Source organism: Benincasa hispida, unplaced genomic scaffold, assembly GCF_027475165.1.
Source record: "Benincasa hispida cultivar pf3 unplaced genomic scaffold, pf3_genome.v1.1 HicScf352, whole genome shotgun sequence".
NCBI classification, from domain to species: Eukaryota; Viridiplantae; Streptophyta; class Magnoliopsida; order Cucurbitales; family Cucurbitaceae; genus Benincasa; species Benincasa hispida.
The window spans coordinates 2,068-22,943 of NW_028326440.1; the positions used below are offsets into that span (position 1 = coordinate 2,068).

General features: G+C 36.7%; 3 protein-coding genes and 2 pseudogenes across 3 annotated transcripts; all 5 read left to right on the plus strand.

Annotated features, from left to right (window-relative positions):
• The first annotated feature begins 587 nt into the window (after positions 1 to 587).
• LOC150030283 (auxin-induced protein 15A-like) lies at positions 588 to 1,408 on the plus strand. Its single transcript, XM_090309860.1, has one exon. It carries the CDS (start codon positions 916 to 918, stop codon positions 1,207 to 1,209), a length of 294 nt encoding a protein of 97 aa, XP_090165986.1. The 5' UTR covers positions 588 to 915; the 3' UTR covers positions 1,210 to 1,408.
• Positions 1,409 to 4,333: 2,925 nt separating this feature from the next.
• On the plus strand, positions 4,334 to 4,936 carry LOC120087747 (auxin-responsive protein SAUR24 pseudogene; annotated as a pseudogene).
• A 3,535-nt stretch (positions 4,937 to 8,471) lies between these two features.
• Positions 8,472 to 9,091, plus strand: LOC120087746 (auxin-responsive protein SAUR21 pseudogene; annotated as a pseudogene).
• Positions 9,092 to 9,801: 710 nt separating this feature from the next.
• LOC150030284 (auxin-responsive protein SAUR21-like) lies at positions 9,802 to 10,360 on the plus strand. Its single transcript, XM_090309859.1, has one exon. It carries the CDS (start codon positions 9,928 to 9,930, stop codon positions 10,258 to 10,260), a length of 333 nt encoding a protein of 110 aa, XP_090165985.1. The 5' UTR covers positions 9,802 to 9,927; the 3' UTR covers positions 10,261 to 10,360.
• A 2,702-nt stretch (positions 10,361 to 13,062) lies between these two features.
• Positions 13,063 to 13,662, plus strand: LOC150030285 (uncharacterized). The gene has a single exon (XM_090309861.1). The coding sequence runs from the start codon at positions 13,063 to 13,065 to the stop codon at positions 13,660 to 13,662; it is 600 nt and encodes a 199-aa protein (XP_090165987.1).
• The last annotated feature ends 7,214 nt before the right edge of the window (positions 13,663 to 20,876 follow it).

A 20,876-nucleotide genomic window follows, 5' to 3' on the forward strand; every position in this document is an offset into this window, starting at 1 on the left:
GAGTTTTAACAGTAAACAGTTGTTATAAAGAAAAAGTGACTATTTCGTGGTTCGGTCTTATGCAAACATCTTTTGCATAGAATATCCTCACTCACATGTCTTCTCAAGTATCCAACCCTATCCATATACTTATAGACCTTTTTAGTTGTATACTAAAACTTGATCATCTTTTATATCTCTACATAAAGTTTAAGTATTCATGCTATAGTCATGGGTTAGTTTATTGGATTTAGTAATGAATGCAATTCAATAACATCCTCAATAACATCTTTATTGAAAGAAATCTCAATAATATTTTTATTGTGAATAGAATATGTTTTATGTTTACAAACTGCGAGTTTTAGGACATTCCTAACAGATTAATATATATGCTCTAACTTGAGGGGGAGTGTTATATTCCTATTGATAGGGTTTTCCATTTTTGTAAATATTTGGTTATATTTTCCTTTTCTATGCTTGCCTTCTTTGGCCACTCTTGTACACTTGTATATATTCATATCTTTGGTGAATGGAATAGAGTATTCTGATTCTCTCTCAAACCTAAGAGTTTCACAAATATAAACAACATAATATGTATGTAAGGAGGGTGTAGAAGAGAGAAATGGATTAGTTTTTGTGGGTTAAACAAAGCCATGTGAAAGGGTCCACTCAAATACCCAACCACCATACTCCAATACCCCACACTTAGCTATTCATACATGTCTATTTCATACATGTATAAACATGTATACACTTAGCTATTCATACATGGAAAAGAACCATTCATACATGTCTATTTCATCATAGCTATATAAATATAAACATCATGTGAGCCTTCAAACACCCAGCTCAATTGTGACTTCCTCTTCTAGTTGGTTCTGTGCCAATCTGATCAAAACTTCAGATTTACATAGCCTTTCATTTCATCTCAAACATATGGGGATTCGATTTCTATCTTTGGTTCCTCATGCCAAGCAAATCCTGAAGATGCAGTCAGGTTTTACCAAAAACCAGTTGGATGTTCCAAAAGGTCATGTGGTAGTTTATGTGGGAGAGATCCAAATGAAACGGTTCATTGTTCCAATATCTTACGTAAACCATCCGTCGTTCCAGCAACTGCTCAGCCACGCAGAGGAGGAATTTGGCTTCCATCATCCGCAAGGCGGCCTAACGATTCCTTGCAAAGAAGATGCCTTTACTGCACTTACTTCTAGATTGCAAGTATCTTGAAAGATGAAAAGTAAAGGGCATTCAGCTATTTTTTTCAATTTTATTTCTTCTTTTTTCTTCATTCACTTGCTTTTTGACTTGCAAGAGAATGTATAGGGACAGAGCACCCTTCCACTGGTATATGAGTGGCATTGTAAAGAAAAATTTACTTACAGAAATTGATGAAAAAAAAGTTTGTACACAAAGAATTCAGCCTGAACTTCTCTGTTGCTTCTTCTTTAGTTCACTGTAAATCCTAAGCTTTTACTCTGCCTTCCACTTTCCTTACTACCTGACTACCAAATTCGACTGCAAATTCTAAGGATGCAATCTGTTTCTACATAAAATTGTGTTTATTTATTTTATTTTATTTTTTTAAAGAAAACATAACTTTTCATCAAAATACAAAGAAATAAAAAGAAGAGATAGAAAACTTTAAAAGTACAATCTCAAGAGTACACTGAACTAGGCCAATGATTATCAGAGAAAATAAAAGCCCCCCATATCAACCAGATAATTGAAAAGAGAACAGTGTTTACAGGAGTTTTACACTTCATGCTAAAAGAATAATTAAAGAAGTTTTTTACTAGTAATTACAGGAGTTTTATACTTCATGCTAAAAAAGTAATTACAAACCTCTTTAGACTAGAGAGTTCAGACAAAAAGTATGCTAAGTACTAGTAGCATAGGTTCAAGATTGAGATCTAAAATTTATGTCGAACTTATTATAACAGTTCAAGATTGAGATCTAAAAATTATGTCAAACTTATTATAACAGTTCAGAATTTGGACAAGATATACAAGAAAGCATCTTCATAACTCATAAGTAAAAATCTTTTCAGATAAGTTCATGCAAATCTAAAATACTTCCATACCTGTAGAAAAAATGGCAACCAATTTGTATTGCTTAGCTGAATAGTAATCAATGCTGAAGTTTTTGCAATATCTTAAAAAGAGGTGATTTCATTGTCATAGCTCTATCCTTCATTCCCATTCTACTAAACTTCTTGTCCCCGGTAGATCAGGGGAATGTCGCCGAAATTGGCTGTTCTATAGAAAGACGATCACAAATGTATTTTTTTTCTTCCTTTTTCAATGCGATACTCTGGTTTGAATCAGCAAATTCAGTGAAACGACTAACGTGCTCGGACAATGTCATGTGATGAATGGAACAACTTGGCCAGAAAAATAGAAATTTGTGATACAAACAGATATAATCCACAGAATATGAGTGGAGGCGACAAAAAGTGAGTTGGAGAAGTTTTTATGAGTTAAACAAAGCGATATGAGAGGGTCCACACAACTAATACTCAACCACCAGACTCCAATACCACACTTAGCTATTGGAAAAGCATTACTCATTGGTAACAGCTTTATCTTCAGAACTCTATAAATGTAAACATCATAGGGCCCTAACAATTCCTTGTAAAGAAGACACATTTCTTAATCTCACTTCTAGACTGCAAGTATCTTGAAAGATGAAGAGGAAAGGGCAATCCATCATTTTTGACAAAAAGATTTCTGCTTTCTGACTTACAGTATGATGCTGTAGAATAAGCGTCTTCCTTCTTGTAAATGAGTGACATTGTAAAGTAACATTAACCAATAGAACTTGATAAAGAAAAATATAGATAAATTCAGCATCAACTTCTATGCAGCTTATTTTTCAGTTCACCATACTGTAGATCCTAAAATTCTACTTCCAACAAACAGAGTATCACAAAGCCACCAAGCAAAATCTCCATAATGAAATATCTTTCAATGTCCTCAGGTAACGAAATCAATAGAGGCTGACATTGAAATTATATATATATATATATTAAAGATATAAGACTTTCAGCTGCCTGCATAAGCAACCAACAGTAACTAAAAAATCAACTTAATTTTTTTATCTGCAAGCAATTTATTTTTTCAGGGAAACTTACCTTATACAATTTCTAGCCAAATTCTAGAAACAAAAACAATTTTTTGAAAACCAATCTTTTTAGTTCTTACAATTTGACTTGGTTTCTGAAAACATTGGTAACAAATGGATAACAAAACATAGAAACTTTTGGGTGGAAGTAGTGCTATAAACTTAATTTTCAAAAACAAAAAAATGAAAGACCAAATGGTTACCAAACTGGACCGACTATGACTTTTTTATGTCCATATCTGTTGTGTATGGCAGATTTTTACACTAATAAATTTTCTTCATACTGTGATTGAGGCAGCTCCCTTGCGCTAGTAGAAGGTATAAAGAGGTTTTGAAAGCAGAAGCGAATTGATAAGTTGATAAAAGGAGGTATGTTTTTCATATCAGATGTTAAATGAGCACCATTTACCAATGTTGAAATATGTCATGGAAACTAATCTCATGTGTAAGAAAACAACTACAAGAACTACAAGAATTAGCTTTATTTAGAACATCCAGTTATTTTAGGCAGGAAAGGGAGAAACTGGTAATATATCAAAGGATTTTGAACATGATTGCTACTGTATTACGTGGAAGGAAAGAATCAATTTGACTATATTGCTGGTGCTCATTGCTTGATTCTGCTATGATTGTTGATTGAGGTCCTACAATGGCTGCCACAATAAGAGGGGTTGTGATGGTCGTAGTTTTTTCCAACACCACTTTACTGAAAGCCAAAAGTATGCCACCTGCATAAAGCAGATGCAATGAAACAACTCCGTTATCCGTTTGACAAAGAATAACACACTAACATTCTTATTCAATCCAAATTCAATTGGTTCGCATTGTCCCATTTTCAGTGCAGTGCACCATGTTTTTAAGCAAAATTCAGTGTGAAAAATCTTGGACAATGACTTGTGATTAATGCAACAACTTAAGCAATGAAACTGAAATTTGTGGTGTCAACTGCAGAGATGTGGATAATGAGAGGAGAAGACATGAACAAAACCATGTGAAAGGGTCTACTCAAATACACAACCACCAGACATCAATACCCCACTTAGCCATTGGAAACACCACTATTCACCAGCGAAACTCTCCTGTCAAAAACTCTATAAATGAAACTACCAGATGGCCTTCAAACATCAAATTCAATTCAAATATATTGAAGCTCTAGTTCCTCCTCTAGTTGGTTCCGTGCCAATCCAATTCAAACTTTAAGCGTTTCTTACAGTCTTCCATCTCTAAAAGATGGGGATTCGATTGCTATCCCTGGTTCCTCATGCCAAGCAAATCCTCAAGATGCAGGTAGGCATCACCAAAAGTCAGAAGGATGTTCCAAAAGGCCATGTAGCCGTATATGTGGGAGAGATGCAAAGGAAGCGATTCGTGGTTCCAATATCATACTTGAACCATCCATCATTCCAGCAATTGCTTAGCCATGCAGAGGAAGAGTTTGGCTTCCATCATCCGCAGGGGGGTCTAACAATTCCTTGCAAAGTGGATGCCTTTATTGATCTCACTTTAAGATTGCAAGTATTTTGAAGTACAAAGAGTGAAGGGAAACCTTTCTGTTCCTAATATTATTTTTTTTCAGGATTTTCCTGATTCATTCAGCTTTTGACTCATACAAGAATTTTGTACAATGTAAAACCTTCCTGCCTGAAAATGAGTGGCGTTGTAAAGGTGCATTTACTAACAAAACAGAATCGAAATAATAGACAAATTCAGGATGAATTTCTACCTAGTTTTTTCTTTGGTTCTACTGTGATAGGTATCCAGGCTCTGGACAGCATGAAAATTTGTTGCTAGATGAATTATATATCAACAAAGTAACTGAATATTATATTGAAACGTTGAAACATCAAACATATGCAAGAGAACTGAATTGGCAAGGAATCACATGCCTTTGTGAATTTTAGCATTCATGTAAAATGACTTTGTTCAAAAAGAGAAGCAAAGCAAAGAAAGTAAAGTTGACCTCTTTCCCCCATCTCTTAATGTTCTAACTGTAAAAGATTTTTCCACAAACATTTAGTTTGGCTAAACTTTGGAGAAAAAAAAAGGAGAATATATGGATCGAAATGTTCCAATCTGCTGAGTTTTGTTGAGCTGTGATTGTTGGTCTGTATGCTTCTTCTCGACCTGTTTGAAACTGAATACTCGTCCTTTGCCCCTCATTATATCTTTGATAAATTGACCCTTTTCTCATGGAATGTGATTTTTCTAAATAAAAATTATTTCCACGATTTATTGATTATATTATCTTTATTTTGATAGAACCTGCAATGTTCTCTGTCAAGACTCAAGAGAGCTAGCATTGTTACAACCTGTAAGACAAATTTTCAGCTTCCTGCATCAGCAACCTAGATTTATAATGAACTTAAATATCGATCTATGAATAAGATTGTTTTTTTTGGTACTGTGATTGGGGCAGCCCCCATCTCAAGAAGGTATTAGTTTTGAAAAGAAAAAACGAAGGGTAGAGGTACTGGTTTCATATCAAGTAGAATTGACAGGATCTTTATACATTGGTGTTATGATCTTCCATAGCAGATGTCACATGAGCACCATTTTCCAATGTTGAAAATCTTCAAGGATGTTAGAAAAACTTTGAGGGGTAATTCAGAATATATGCGGGATGTTAGAAATTCTTTTTTAAGACATTTGATGGTAATTCAGAATATATGCGGGATATTGTGACATGTTTGTTGGTTAGTTGGAATTATGAAAGCTTATGTTTATGCCATGGAATTTCGATATTATGTATTGTTGTAGTGTTTACTTGATGCATGAATTGTGAGACTTTTCTGAAACCTAAGCATGATTTAAGACTTTGATTGTATGCTTATGCCTATGTGAGACTGATAGTGACTGTTAGCATTTTTATTGGGCTATGCACATTGCATGTTGTGAGCCTTTGAGTTCACATCTTATGCATATACGGTGTTCCCCTTATATTTATGACTATGTCTCTCTGGGGTCACTACCTATGAAAGTATGCCTTCGGGTCTGCCCCTTATGCTTATGCGTATGCTTATGCCTATGATGTGTTATGCACTTGAGTCCTGATAGAAAAGCTAACAGTTCACCTAGTGAACCCAGTAGTGGGTCACTTACTGGGTATACTTATATACTCATCATTTTCTCTCCATGTTTTTCAGGTAAAGATAAAGATAGACCCACAAATGACATGAGGGATTAGTGACCCGGTCATTGGGATGTAATATTGCTTCTGCACTTATGTTTTGTTTGGTAGAGTCTGGTTTAGGAGTCCAGCATTTTCAAACTCTTTGGTTATTTCATTTATGCATTGTTAATTTGTTTGTTTGCTCAATTTATTCTATATGTGAGTCAGGGGTACCCCGAACGATGCTTTCAGGATTTTATTGTTTGAGCTTTATTTAATGGAGTAAAAATTTTATTTCTTTTATTTAATTTTTCTTCGAGAAATTTATTGTCAAGCCTATGCATGGATCTAGTAGCATCTTAGAAGTATAATGGAAAGTTGGGTCGTTATTATTGGTGGTTGCTTTTCAGTTTTTTTATTTTCCTTTTCTTTTTTTGTAGTTTTATAGTGGCCATTGTTTCTCTGTACTTGAAGGAGGCATGTCAATCAAAGTTGTTTGAAAGGTTATCTCTATTTGGTTATATTTGTTGTTTGTATCTTTTCTTTTTCTCTCCTTTTGGGAATTTGTATCTTCTAAACTTTTATTCATTTTCATTACATCAATGACAAGTTGTTTCTTGTTTCAAAAAGTACCGATCAATTTTTGTCTATCCATGCTCAAGAAACGTTTCACTGTTGGGTCTAAGCTTTTGAGTGGTGGGAATTTGGATCTTCCTCAACTTATATTTCTGATGTTATTCATGGTTGAAGTTTGAAAACCCTCCGTAGACATCCCACGCAATTGCCTCGAGACACAATTAAAAGCTCATGCTAAGGCATGGTACTTATTGTGCACAGGATTGCTTTCCACTCATGACCGGAAAGCTATCACTTTTTGTGTAATATATCTCTAAGGAGAGGTGATTTGATGTGTGTAAGACAATTTATGCTGAACTTCATAGCTGTGCTGAGAAATCTTGAGCTTTTTCTTCCCTTAAGGTGCAAAGACCAATGTACATCTCACATCGATTGTTGGAAGAAAGATAAACACCAAAATCATTAAGAAAGACTCTACTTCCACCTGTTATAGCAGTCTGTTAAACCTCTACAAACTCAAAAGGTTGATGAGTAGTATGTTTAACATATTTACGTGAGCCTCATTAGCAACCCCACTTGGTGGAATCCATTTAGATGAGGATGTGGTGGTTGAACCATTTAGAGGAACAGCCTCATGCTTATTGGTAATACGTGCAAGGGAGGGATCAAATCTAATACTAAAACGATCTCTTCAATGAAACTTTAGCAAATCATTTTTTTTTTTTTTTCTCTTTTTCCTTACTTTTCCAGTTTGTCTTCGCCCTTCGGGTTGGAGCATGTAGAAGAAAGTGGTCAAACAGATTTTCAGAGTTGATGTGCAATTCATCAATATGATCTCCATCACTGGTGCTTCATGGTAAATGCCTAGGAGGCAATGGTGAAATAAATGTAATGGCTGTCAAAGAAAGTAGTGATATGGTTCTCATAATTCTTTCCCTCACTTGTAAATTTCATGCCCAGATGCATCTGCCAATAGAAATAGATGCAATACAACTACTACATTGGTCAAAGAAAAACAAGTAAAAATCCTATTTCAGTTGATTGGCTTTAAAATTAAAGTACTCTTATGCATATGTTTCTTTTCCTTAATTCAGTGAAAGGTATCATTTCTTGTTAAAAGAAATTAAATACTCTGATGTACCAGGCCAGGACTGAGGAGTACAAACAATGAGAAATAAGATGTCAAGTGATCTATAATTTGACATGTCTACAGTTGGGGCGTTCTTTGACCTGGACTTGTAAGTCCAATTAACTTGTGGTGTTCTTCTTTTACCTAGACACTGAGTCCAATGGTGTAACCAGTGGCGCTTTCGTGGAAAGCTAATCACATGGACGTTCTTTTCTTCCATGTTCAACGTGACCCATTCTGTCAATAAGCATTTAATTTAGAGGAAAAAGCTTGGAGTCTGTACGCATTCAATTCAGATTGAAAAGCTTGGACAATGATCTGACTTTTGATACTCGAACAACTTAGCCAATTAAAATGAAAATTTGTGGTGCAAACTGAAGAGAATGTGGAGGGTGAGAGAAGGAATTAGATGCGACTTTTCCAAGTAGAACAAAACCATGTGAATGGGCTTACTCAAATACCTTACCATCAGACTTCAATACCCCACTTGCCCATGTGAACACCATCACACCAGTATTATAACCCTTCATTCAGAAACTCTATAAATATGAACATCAAATAAGCCTACAGACACCAAATTCAACTCAGTTCAAGTATTGGTTTCTCTTCTAGTTGGTTCTGTAGCAATCAGATCAAAGCTTTAAGCCTTTCTAACAGTCTTTCATCTTGGGCAAATGGGGATTCGATTGCTATCCTTGGTTCCTCATGCCAAGCAAATTCTAAAGATGCAGCCAAGTTTCACTAAAAGTCAGTTGGATGTGCCAAAAGGCCATGTGGCTGTTTACGTTGGAGAGATCCAAAGGAAGCGGTTCGTGGTTCCGATATCTTACTTAAACCATCCATCATTCCAACAACTACTCAGCCATGCAGAGGAAGAGTTTGGCTTCCATCATCCTCAGGGGGGTATAACAATTCCTTGCAAGGAGGATGCCTTCATTGATCTCACTTCTAGATTGCAAGCATCTTGAAGGATGCAGAAGAAAGGGCAATAGCCAATATGCCATTTTTGACAGATTTTCTTGTTTTGTTTTTTTTTTTTAACTCATTTACTTTTTGACACATGCTAGTGTGTTGTAGAGTGGGATACCTTCCTACCTGTAAATGAGTTGCATTGTAAAGGTACGGTAACCAACAGGAGTAATGAAAATAGATCAATTCAGCATCAATTTCTATATATCTTAGTTTTTGGTGATCTGTGATTGCTTATCTGAGCTTTTGGGGAAAAAGAAAAATTAAACAGATCTATACAAAATTTGTAAATAGCCGAGCTAAAAAATATATCAAACTTTAATTTTTCACTCGTTGAAAAATATATAAAACCTGCATTACTTCAATGAAAAGTTTCATATATCTTGTTGAAAAAGAAAATATAAAACTTTAATTTTAATTGCCGACAAATGTAACCATGTCAGTAAAATCAAACGGGATTTTGACACAATAAGGTGTTTGGGCACTATTCAAAGAAAAGGGCAGTTTTAATATCATAAGTTTATCTAACTTCCTAGTTCCTTCACACTGGTTGACAGCTGGTTCCAAACTACTACAGTTCGCAAAGAAAAACATGTATTCATTCTTACTAAAATGATCTGTCTTGCAATCTTATTGATGCTCCATGATTCTTGGATTATAGTTCAATGGACTTGGTACCTCTCGTCCCTATCCAACCAGGGCATTAGCAACAAATTTTCTAGCAGTGAAAGCAAATCTCACTGATATCATGTTATTTCTTCTTCTATGTAGTGCATTTTTCGTTTCAAGAAAGAGAGGAGAAAGATCTCTTATGAGTCGGGCAAATCCTAAGTAGTCTTGACAGATTCCCCAACACTAGTCTTAATGTAGGCCACTGGAAAAGCACTAGCCACCTGCGAAACTATTTTCTTTAAGACTATATATATGGACATCAAGTTAGTTTCAACAACTCCAGATTAAACTCAAAACACATTCATTTTTGTTCTCTTCAATTTGGTTCCTCACCAATCAAATTCAAACGTTTAACAAGCTAGTTTAATAATGGGGATTTATTTGCCATTCTGGATTTTTCATGTCAAGAAATTCCTACGAGTTCATTCAGATTTCCCCAAAAATCAGCTATATGTTCCAATAGGTCATGTACCTGTTTATGTGGGAGAGATGCAAAGGAAACGGTTTGTGGTTCCAATATCATACTTGAATCATCCTTCTTTCCAACAGCTGCTAAAACATGCTGAGGAAGAGTTTGGATTTCATCATCCTCAAGGTAGACTAACACTTCCTTGCAGCGAGGATGCCTTTCTTGATCTCACTTCTAGATTAATCGAGCCAAGTTTTGACTTTTCTTTTTCTTGTTTCTTGACTCATTTTTGAACTTATACTAAAATAGTAAACTGTTGTAAGGAATTCAAGAACAATTCCTTCCAGAATGTTAATGAACGACACTGAAATTCTGAAACTGTAACCAATGTATAATCAAAAGAAATGCAGCTATTTCTCTTATAATATTGTTGTTTATTTACTCTATTGTGAAATTTTATATTGTACTTATTGTATTATTTGATGTATTTTATTCTTTCCTTATTTGTAATTATTTTATTCTTTCATTATTTGTAACTATTTTACTCTTTTCTTAATTGTAATTGAGTATTTCTTCTATTTAAGAAACTATTTCCTCCTAGGATTAATTGAGAAAAAAACAATGTTTTTTAGCATGGTATCAGAGCAACAAAATTTTTGAAACCCTAAAAACCCAAAAAAACCCTTTTTTTTTTCTTTTGGAAACCCTAAAAAAAAAACCAGCCTTCGTCGTCGCAATTTCGCAATTTGCCGCCGACCGTGTCTGCTCCACCAACCACCATTTCCGCTGTTGACCGGTTGCCGCTGTCCGTCAGCTATAGTTTTCCTAGTTGTTGGTTCGTTTAAGCTTCTATATTGCCTTTTTTTTTAGATCTACTGATTTTGTATTTTAGGTTTCCTTTTATTTTTCAACGATATGTCAGACAAGAAGGTACCCATCACTCGAGTTTGCGACAATCGTGGCTATTCTATTGGGATTGGTGTCCTAATTCTCCTGGAGTCTCGTTGTTTGTATTATACACATTGTTTAATGAATAAAATAATTATTATTTCATTATGGCATTTATTCATATCCAATAAACAAAGCTCTTTAATTATCTTATATGAACTTAAGCATGTATCTGCGATATACAAGTGGATCATGACTTAAGTGATAACCTAAAAAGGTTTGTAGTATAAGGATTAAGATGGGATATTTGATCCTAGTGACACTACGGATACGGCCCGCTTTGTAGAGGTTTGCAAGTGTTGTAAACTATTACAGATGGTAGATCTTGACCATTCATGTGGAGACGTGCGAACGGGGGTGTCCTATACAAAGAGTTTGTATAAGACCGGACTACGAGATGACTAGACTCTTTATATAACACCGTTGATACTAGAGACTTACATCTCATCTAAACGACCATAGGTGACACGACCTCAATCCTGAGTGTTTTGGGAACTTCTGCCTTTGAGGGCAGTCCTTTGATTAGTATGGGTGAGAGTGACCAGATTGCCAACTCAACATGCATACCTTTTTGGGGACTTGTCTGATCTGGGAGCTGGAAACTCAATTCACAAGATGGAATTCACTCTTTTCCCAAAGCAGGGATAAGTAGAGAGATTGCTCCCTTAAGGGTTGATTCTAGGGCCTGAACATAGTTGCCACAGCTTTTCTTTAGAAGAGAGGACTCAGTCATAGTAGGACTATGGCTTATGTTCATTAGAGGGATCAATGGTACTTAAGAAGTTAGATGTAACTACAGGGGCATAACAGTTATTAGCCAAGCTGTACTTACGAGCGATCTATGAAGGGTTATCACACTACTGATTGGTTAACATGGACACATAATATATCTGTGGTAAGGAGAGTTCAGTTGTCGGTCTTTAGTGGAACAAGTTATCAGATGGTGGATCCCATGACTAAAGAGTTTAGTCAGTTATTCACGTACGATTGGAGCTTCGAGCTACAGGTTCATAAGGTCCTCTTGGTAGCTCAATGGATCCAGTTGAGGATCAGTTCTTGGTGTTGATTTGAAATGTTCAAATTGACAATAGATTTTTTTTTATTATATATGATATGATCGGTATGATGTATGAGATACATCTAGTGGAGAATTAATGTAAATGAGATTTACATTAAGTACCATGGAATAGAAAAAGAGTTATGGTTTATATGTTTTATGAGATCAAATATTAAAACTATAGGTTATAAATATAATATGATAAGTTGGTTATCATTTATATTTATAATAATATTAATTATTGGATAATTAATTCTTTTTCTCTAATAACCAATTGAGTGAGAGGTTATTGGTAGTTTCAGGGTAACCGTGAGATAAAAGAAAAATTGTTTTCCTAATTTTAGTAATGTTGAAATTTGAGAATTTGTGAATTCTCTCTCGAAAAATTAATCTCACGGAAGTTGTCAAGTAAATAGGATTTACTCAGCGACAGCTTGACAAAGGTAAACGATCGCTTAGCTTTTGCTAGACGATCACTTAACTTTTGCTAAACGATTGGGCATTGACCTATACAATAGGTTCAGTCTTCTCCCACTTGCTCAATCGTTTACACGATTGTTGTTTCCTCTATCTTCTGCCTCAATCCAAGTCCACACAGAGCCCACCCTCCGGATTCTCACACTGAGAATACCAATGTAGCCTTCTTGGTGGTGTCATACTCAGCTCGACATCGTCGAGGTTCTGTGGAGGCCGTTCGTGCTGTTGGGGTGTTTGTGACCTAGACGATCGCTGAGTTCGAGTACGCGGTGTTTGTGCTATGTAGTGGTCGTGTTGGAAGAGCATTCGAGGTTGCTGTGTTCGAGCATTCGTGATCAAGGAGCATGGAGATGAGTCTACAAATGTGTGTAAAGTTTCTCTTTGATCATTTGTATTATCATGCTATAATTTTTGTAATGAATGCATAACCATATGTTTTTGTTTATGACTGTAATTTTAATGTTCATACATGATTGTAATTTGGAATGATCTTTCTGTTGCTCATGGAAATCCTTGTGATCGATTTCCTTCACATTCAACTGGTCCCACTGTCCAAATAACTACCATTCGACTCAATGGGGATAATTTTCTTCGTTGGTCCCAAAGTGTTCGGATGTATATCTGTGGAAAAGGGAAGATTGGTTACATCACAGGAGAAAAAACCATTCCTAGTCCAGATGTCCCTTCATTCGTCGGATGGGACACTGAAAACTCCATGGTTATGACTTGGCTTGTCAATTCCATGGTCGAAGACATTGGTTGTAACTACATGTGTTACTCTACTGCCAAGGAATTATGGGATAGTATAACTCAGATGTATTCTGATTTGGGCAACCAGTCACAAGTATTTGAGTTGAACTTAAAATCGGGTGATATACGTCAAGGAACTAGCTTCGTTACACATTACTTTCACTCGTTAAAAAGAATTTGGCAAGACCTTGATCTCTTTGATACGTATGAGTGGAAGTCTACAGAGGACCAAAAGCACTATAGGAAAACTGTTGAAGATGGTCGTATTTACAAATTCCTTACCGGCCTCAATGTTGAGTTCGATGAAGTTAGAGGTAGTATACTTGGAAAAACTACTCTTCCAACTATTTATGATGTTTTTTCTAAAGTTCGTAGGGAAGAAAGCCGCAGAAATGTTATGATTTGCAAAAAACCTATTGACTCAGTTGAATGCTCTGCGTTGGTGACTGAAATATTGCAATGAAGGCTTCTAATCAATCCAATAAACCACATGAAAAGCCTCGTGTCTAGTGAGACCATTTCAATAAACCTCGACATACATGTGAAACTTGTTGGAAACTTCATGGAAAACTTGCGAATTAGAAAAGTTCTAAGTAACATGCCTCTAATGCTAATGTTGTTGACTCCAACCCTTTAATAAAGAGCAAATTGATCAAATTCTGCTATGACCAATTCATCATCTAGTAATCCTAGTGTTTCCTTGGCACAATCAGGTTCTTTCCTCCAACTCTCTCTTGTCTTAATTCATCTCCATGGATTATAGACTCTGGAGCTTTGGATCATATGACCCGTTCCTCTTGTTTATTTGAATCATATTCTCTTATGTATTGCAACAAAAAAAAATTCGCATTGTCGATGGCAGCTTCACCTCTATTGTAGGAAAAGAAACTATTCCTTTGACTACAAAACTTATATTACGGTATGTCCTTCATGTTCCAAAATTAGCTTGTAACTTGTTGTTTGTTAGTGTTGGAATTGGTGTCCTAATTCTCCCGGAGTCTCGTTGTTTTGTAAAGATACACATTGTTTAATGAATAAAATAAGTGTTATTTAATTTTGGCATTTACTCATATCCAATAAACAAAGCTCCTTGGTTATCTTATGTGAACTTAAGCATGTATATGTGATATACAAGTGGATCATGTCTTAAGTGATAACCTAAATAGGTCTGTAGTATAAGAATTAAGGTGGGATACTTGATCCTGGTGACACTATGGATACAGCCCACTTTGTAGAGGTTTGCAAATGTTGTAAACTACTACAGATGGTAGATCCTGACCATTCATGTGGAGACATGCGAGCGGGAGTGTACTATAGAAAGAGTTTATATAAGACCTGGACCACGAGATGACTAGACTCTTTATATAACGCTGTTGATACTAAAGACTTACATCTCATCTAAACAACCATAGATAACATGATCTCAATCCTGAGTGTTTTGGGAACTCCTGCCTTTGAGAGCGGTCATTTGATTAGTATGGGTTAGAATGGCCAGATTGTCAACTCAACATGCCTACCTTTTTGGGGACTTGTCTGATTTGGGAGTTGGGAACTCAATCCACAAGATGGAATTCATTCCTTTCCCAAAGCAAGGGTAAGTAGAGAGATTACTCTCTTAAGGGCTGATTCTAGGGCTTGAACATAATGGCCACAACTTCTCTTTGGAAGAGAAGACTCAGTCATAGTAGGACTATGACTTATGTTCATTAAAGAGATCAGCAGTACTTAAGGAGACAAATGTAACTACGGAGGCATAACGGTTATTGGCCCAGCTGTACTTACAAGCGATCTGTGAAAGGTTGTCGCACTACTGATTGGTTAAGATGGACACATAATATATCTGTGGTAAGAAGAGTTCAGCTGTCGGTCTTTAGTGAAGTGCCTGGCAGTTAACGGATGGTGGATCCCGTGACTAAAGAGTTTAGTCAGTTATTCACGTACTATTGAAACTTCGAGCTAGAAGTCCATAAGGTCCCCTTGGTAGCTCAATGGATTTAGTTGAGGATTAGTTCTTAGTGTTGATTTGAAATGTTCAAATTGACAAGAGGTATTTTGATTATATATGATATAATCGGTATGATGTATGAGATACATCTATTAGAGGATTGATGTAAATGAGATTTACATTAAGTACCATGGAATAGAAAAAGAACTATGGTTTATATATTTCATGAGATGAAATATTAAAACTATAGGTTATAAATATAGTATGATAAGTTGGTTATCAATTATATTTATAATAATATTAATTATTGGATAATTAATTATTTTTCTTTGAATAACCAAGTAAGTGGGTAGTTATTGCATTCATGGTAACCGTGAGTTTAAAAGGAAAGTGATTTTCCTATTTTGAAAAAAAAAAAAGAATTTTTACAAAAGATTGAAAAAGTTTTGAGTTTTCTCTCTCTCGCAAAAGAAACTCATGGAGTCGTCAAGTAAATACGACTTTACTAAACGACGGCTGGGCGAGCTAAACGATCGCATAGTTTTGCTAGACGATCGTTTACCCTAAGTAAAAGATCATGTAGTATCTGTAGGCGACAGATCGAGCTAAACGATCGCATAGCTTTTGCGAAACGATCAGTTAGCTTTATCTAAACGATTGGGCATCGACCTATACGATAGGTCTTCATTATCTCCCACTTGCCCAGTTGTGTACATGATCTGTGTTTCCTCCTCTGTCTGCCTCATATCAAGTCCAAACAAAGCCCACCCTCTAGATTCTCACACTGAGAATACCAAGCTAGCCTTATTGGTGGTGTCAGACTCAACTCGACACCGTCGAGGTTTTCTGGAGGCCGTTCGTGGTGCTGTGGAGGCCGTTCATGTTGTGGAGGAGTTCGTGACCGAGGCGATCGTTAAGGACGAGCGCAAAGTGTCCATGCGGTGTTCGTGAGGTGTTACGGTCGTACAGATCAAGCATTCGAGGTTGCTATTGTTCGAGCGTTCGCGCAACGGAGCGTGGAGACGCATCTTTAAATGTTTGTAGGGTTTCTCTCTTTGTTCATTTGAGTTTTCATGCTGTAATTTCTACATTTTATTTGTATAACCGCTTGTTTGAAGTCGACTGTAAATGTTATGTTCATTTATGATTGTGATTTGGAATAATCTTGTTCCGCTGCTCAAGGAAATCTCAGATTCGATTTCCTTTAATTGGTATCAGAGTTAGGTTCTCTGATATTCCAAATTACAGATCTGAATTGAACGCATTTTTCAGTCGCAGTGGGTTTCTGCATTTGTGGTTAACCGTTTTCTGCATTTGTGGATGAATATGATGAACGTTTCAGGTTTAAATTGCCTTTTTGTTAAAGCTTTCGTTATTACAAAGCATTAATTGTAAGGGCCCCTATGTTTTTGGGCGAAATTAACATCGCAATCGAGTCTGTAATTCAAGATGTTTGAGTTCGTCGGGTCATTCGTGATGAAGCTTCGACACATGACGATGCAGTTCTCAACGAAGAAGAAGACCGAGCGTTGGTCGGATCGTGTAGCTTCAAGTAAACGGTCGTTGGGATTTAACTAAGTGATCGTTTAGATTTTTTTTCCTAGACGATCATGTAGTATTTTCTAAATGATTGTTTAGCTAATGTTAAGCGATGGGGTAAATTGTTTACCATATCGTGTGGTGTTGGTTGTGCGATCACATAGGCGCTGGAGGTAGGCGATCGTAGTAGGAGCATGCGATGCTCGTCGTTTAGTAGAAGGCGCGCGCTAGACAATCGTGTAGTTAGCAAGCTTCATCGCTTAGTTACTACCTATGCGAGTGTGCGCATGCGATACGGAGGCGCTAGCTAAGCGATTGCTTAGGCGATGGTGCTTCGCGGCATCGTAGTCACTTAGACGATCGCGGAAGGCGGGCGTTTTGCGGAGCGCGCTAAGCGATCGTGTACTTCAGGCTTCATCGCTTAATAAAGGTACACGATCGTATAGTAACAGCTAAACGATCGTTTGGATTTTTTATGTGATCATGTAGTCAATGCTAAACGAACGTTTAGCTTTGGAGCGCTAGTAAGCGATTAAGAAAAGAGTTCGTTTTATCGTGTAAACGATTGCGGGGTGCTTAATACATGATGACTGGTTGGAGAAGCGATGCTTTGCCCGAGCGGGTCAAGACTCGGTTCGCCTGTTTGAACCATATACTCTTTGTCTCTGTAATAGTTGGTTTTTCTTGTGTGTTTTAAGGCAATTTTACCCGGTTCATTAACTTTTATTGCTTATACATGTGATGTTTGGTTCTTATATACCAAAGTGTTTGTCATATAGTTAAAAACCCACCTTAGGTTGTGCAATTAATCATGCATCATGTATTATAAATGTTATAATCGAGCATGAAGAAATTACTTGAAAGCATGCGCATGCATCATGAAATATAAGAGTTATATTTTGCATGCATTAAGCATTATCATGCATCATCCTTTTATTATAAATGTTATAGTCTAAGGGTGAATGGAAGCATGTTTTGCTTGTTTCATTGCGGTTTTGTATAAGTATTATATAAAAGAAGTAGCAATGAATGGACATTGCATTGAGCATGACACTTAGGCCGTTTATAATCGTTATGAATGCGTTGCATGTGTTAGCTTAGCATTGTGGTTGTTTCCGTTTATAAGTGTTATAAAGGAAATTAGACCTAAAATCAATAATTCAGAGTTGCATGCAAACTTAAGGTGAAATCAAGTTTTTAAAAGGGTTTTAAAATTGGATTGAGATAGACCTAAGTTCAAGTGGTTCTAAAGAGTTTAGTAACCTAGATTAATCTTTTAAAATCGGTTTAATAGGATTAAATTGGTTGAATAAAAGATTATATTTGTTGTAAACCTATCTATAAGGGACCTTTTGTCTAAGGCGGGTTCTGGTAGGCTGGGGTTCTTAAGTTGACGAAAAAGTACCACCCCAACCTGGGAACCTACCTGGAAAGGTGAATTAGATATATTTTCAACAAGCATGCGACGTTTTGGTCAAAGATTTCGTTAAAGCGTTTAATGGATGATGATCAAAAGTTGTTCAACTATCCAAGGTAAATGTTACTCTTGGGCAAACCTAAAAGTCACTTAGTTAAAATCCTTAGCCATGTTTTTTCTAGGTAAGCTAAACCCTAGGTTATAAAATACTCAGTGGGAGGAAGAGGCATATCAGATATGTCTATGATTCCACTCACGTTTCTCCCTGTATGTTCATACCGTGAGATTCATGCTTATCCTTGTGGTGCCCAGGATGCATCCCTCTTCGGATTGTGTTTGCATGAGTCAATATCAAAGTGGACGGAGAGAGTATTTATAGTAAGTGGGTGAAGCGTGTGTGTTAACACGTCCTATGGCCTCTGTCATTGTTTCACACCGTGAGATCATTCTGTACGCCCTCGTGTCGCCTTCGGAGCGTCCCCCTTCAGATGGGTTTTGTACAATTGGTCAATATCAAGGTGAACTCCAGAAATGGATAGGGTCGCTTTAGATTTTATCCCAATCGGATTTTCCCTTTCGGATTGACCTTTTGGGACGGACCTCTAGGGCTTAAAATGGCGGGTCACACTTACAGGAGATTGTTAATAAGTTAATGATCTCTTGGCCAAATCAATGATAGCTAGTCGTTATAGGAGCAAGAGTTGTTCTGGTATTAATGACTGGTTGAGAACTTCTCAATTCAGAGGAGGGATAACTGACCTCTCTTCGGCGGCTTTTGTCCCAAACTTTTGAAGCGTCATTACGAAACTAGATGCCACACGGGGTTCATGTTAGTTTTGCTAAAACCTTATTGGATGTTGTTTTGTTTTACAATGAGTATTTGCTTAAAATCTAACGTAGGTCAATGTGTTTTTTCCTTTCAGCAACTCGTTAGTATTTCCGTTTAAAGCTTTTAAAAAAAAATGATCGATTATTTACAGTGGAAAGAATCATGTGAACGAATTTCGTGGCAAACGACCTTCATCTCACTACTCTCCAAAAGAGGAGACAAGACAGTAAATATGATTTATTGGTCTTGGAGATGTGTCTGGTAGAGAATGATGATTTTGCCTGGATCCTAGATTTAGGTGCTGCCAATCATGTCAATTCCTCTTACCAAGGATTCAGTTCCTGGCAAACGTTGTCACAAGGAGAGATGACTCTTCGAGTCGATACTGATGAGGTTGTTTCAGCTGTTGTTTTAGGCAGACTGAAGTTATTTGTTGACAAGAAACGTCATCTGTTACTGGATAATGTTTTTGTAGTTCCTCATATTAAGAGGAACTTAATCTCGGTTTCTTGTCTCATTGAACAAGGCTATACCGTCTCCTTTTCTGATAATAAAATGTTTATTTTCAAGCATGAAATGGAGATTGGTTATGGTTCAATGGAAAATAACTTATATATTCTACGGCCATTAGTCATACAAGCCTTGTTTAATATTGAAATGTTCAGTACGACAACAAAAGCTAAAAGACCAAAGGTTTCTCCAAAGAAAAATGACCATCTTTGGCATCTAAGGTTAGGTCACATTAACCTCAATAAGATTGAGAAGTTGGTGAAAAGTGGACTTCTAAAAAGTTTAGAAGAAAATTCCTTGCCGGTATGTGAATCATGCCTCGAAGGCAAGATGACCAAACGACCTTTTACTGGAAAAGGTTATAGAGCCAAGGAAGCCTTGGAGCTTGTATATTCAGACCTCTGTAGTCCGATGAATGTTAGAGCTCGAGGTGGGTATGAATATTTCATCTCTTTCAAAGATGATTATTCAAGGTTTAGGTATCTCTTCCTAATGCAACGTAAGTCTGAAGTCCTTGACAAGTTCAAGGAGTATAAGCCTGAAATTGAAAACTTGTTAGGTAAGAAGATAAAAACACTACGATCTGATCGTGGTGGAGAGTATATGGACCTCTAATTCCAGAACTATATGATAGAACATGGGATTGCATTCCAACTCCTGGCCCCCGGTACACCTCAGCAGAATGGTATATCAAAAAGGAGAAACAGAACCTTGTTGGACATGGTTCGGTCTAGGATGAGTTATGCTCATCTTCCAGACTCGTTTTGGGGTAAGGTAGTGCAGACTACATGTTATATCCTGAACAACATTCCCTCAAAAAGTGTTTCTAAAACATCTTTTGAGTTATGGAGAGGTCGTAAAGGTAGTTTACGCAACTTCAGGATTTGGGGCTGTCCGACACATGTACTAGCGACTAACCCAAAGAAATTGGAACCGCGTTCGAAGGTTTGTCTCTTTGTAGGCTACCCCAAGGAAACAAGAGGAGGATACTTCTATGATCCAAGTGAGAACAAAGTGTTTGTTTCCATTAATGCTATCTTCTTGGAAGAAGATCACATGAGGGATCATAAGCCACGAAGTAAGCTCGATTTACGTGAGATCTTTAGTAAGACTGAGACTGCTGAGGGTTCAACAAGAGTTATTGAATAGGCCGACAGATCAACAAGAGTTTTTGAGGTCGGAACATCTAGTCAACCAACTCAAGAGTTAAGACTGCCTCAACGTATTGGGAGGGTTATGAACCCACCGGATTGCTACAGGGTTTGAAGCCCAAAACGTCATTACGAATGATGGGGTCGAGGATCCGTTGTCTTTTAAGAAAGCAATGGAGGATGTTAACAAAGATGAATGGGTTAAGGCCATGAACCAGGAAGTGGAATCTATGTACTTCAATAACGTCTGGGAGCTTATTGATCCACCTTATGGGGTAAGACCTAT

Bases quoted from the DNA above. Each gene is read 5' to 3' on its own strand.
- LOC150030283 (XM_090309860.1), top strand. From the start codon at position 916: ATGGGGATTCGATTTCTATCTTTGGTTCCTCATGCCAAGCAAATCCTG.
- LOC150030284 (XM_090309859.1), top strand. From the start codon at position 9,928: ATGGGGATTTATTTGCCATTCTGGATTTTTCATGTCAAGAAATTCCTA.
- LOC150030285 (XM_090309861.1), top strand. From the start codon at position 13,063: ATGTATATCTGTGGAAAAGGGAAGATTGGTTACATCACAGGAGAAAAA.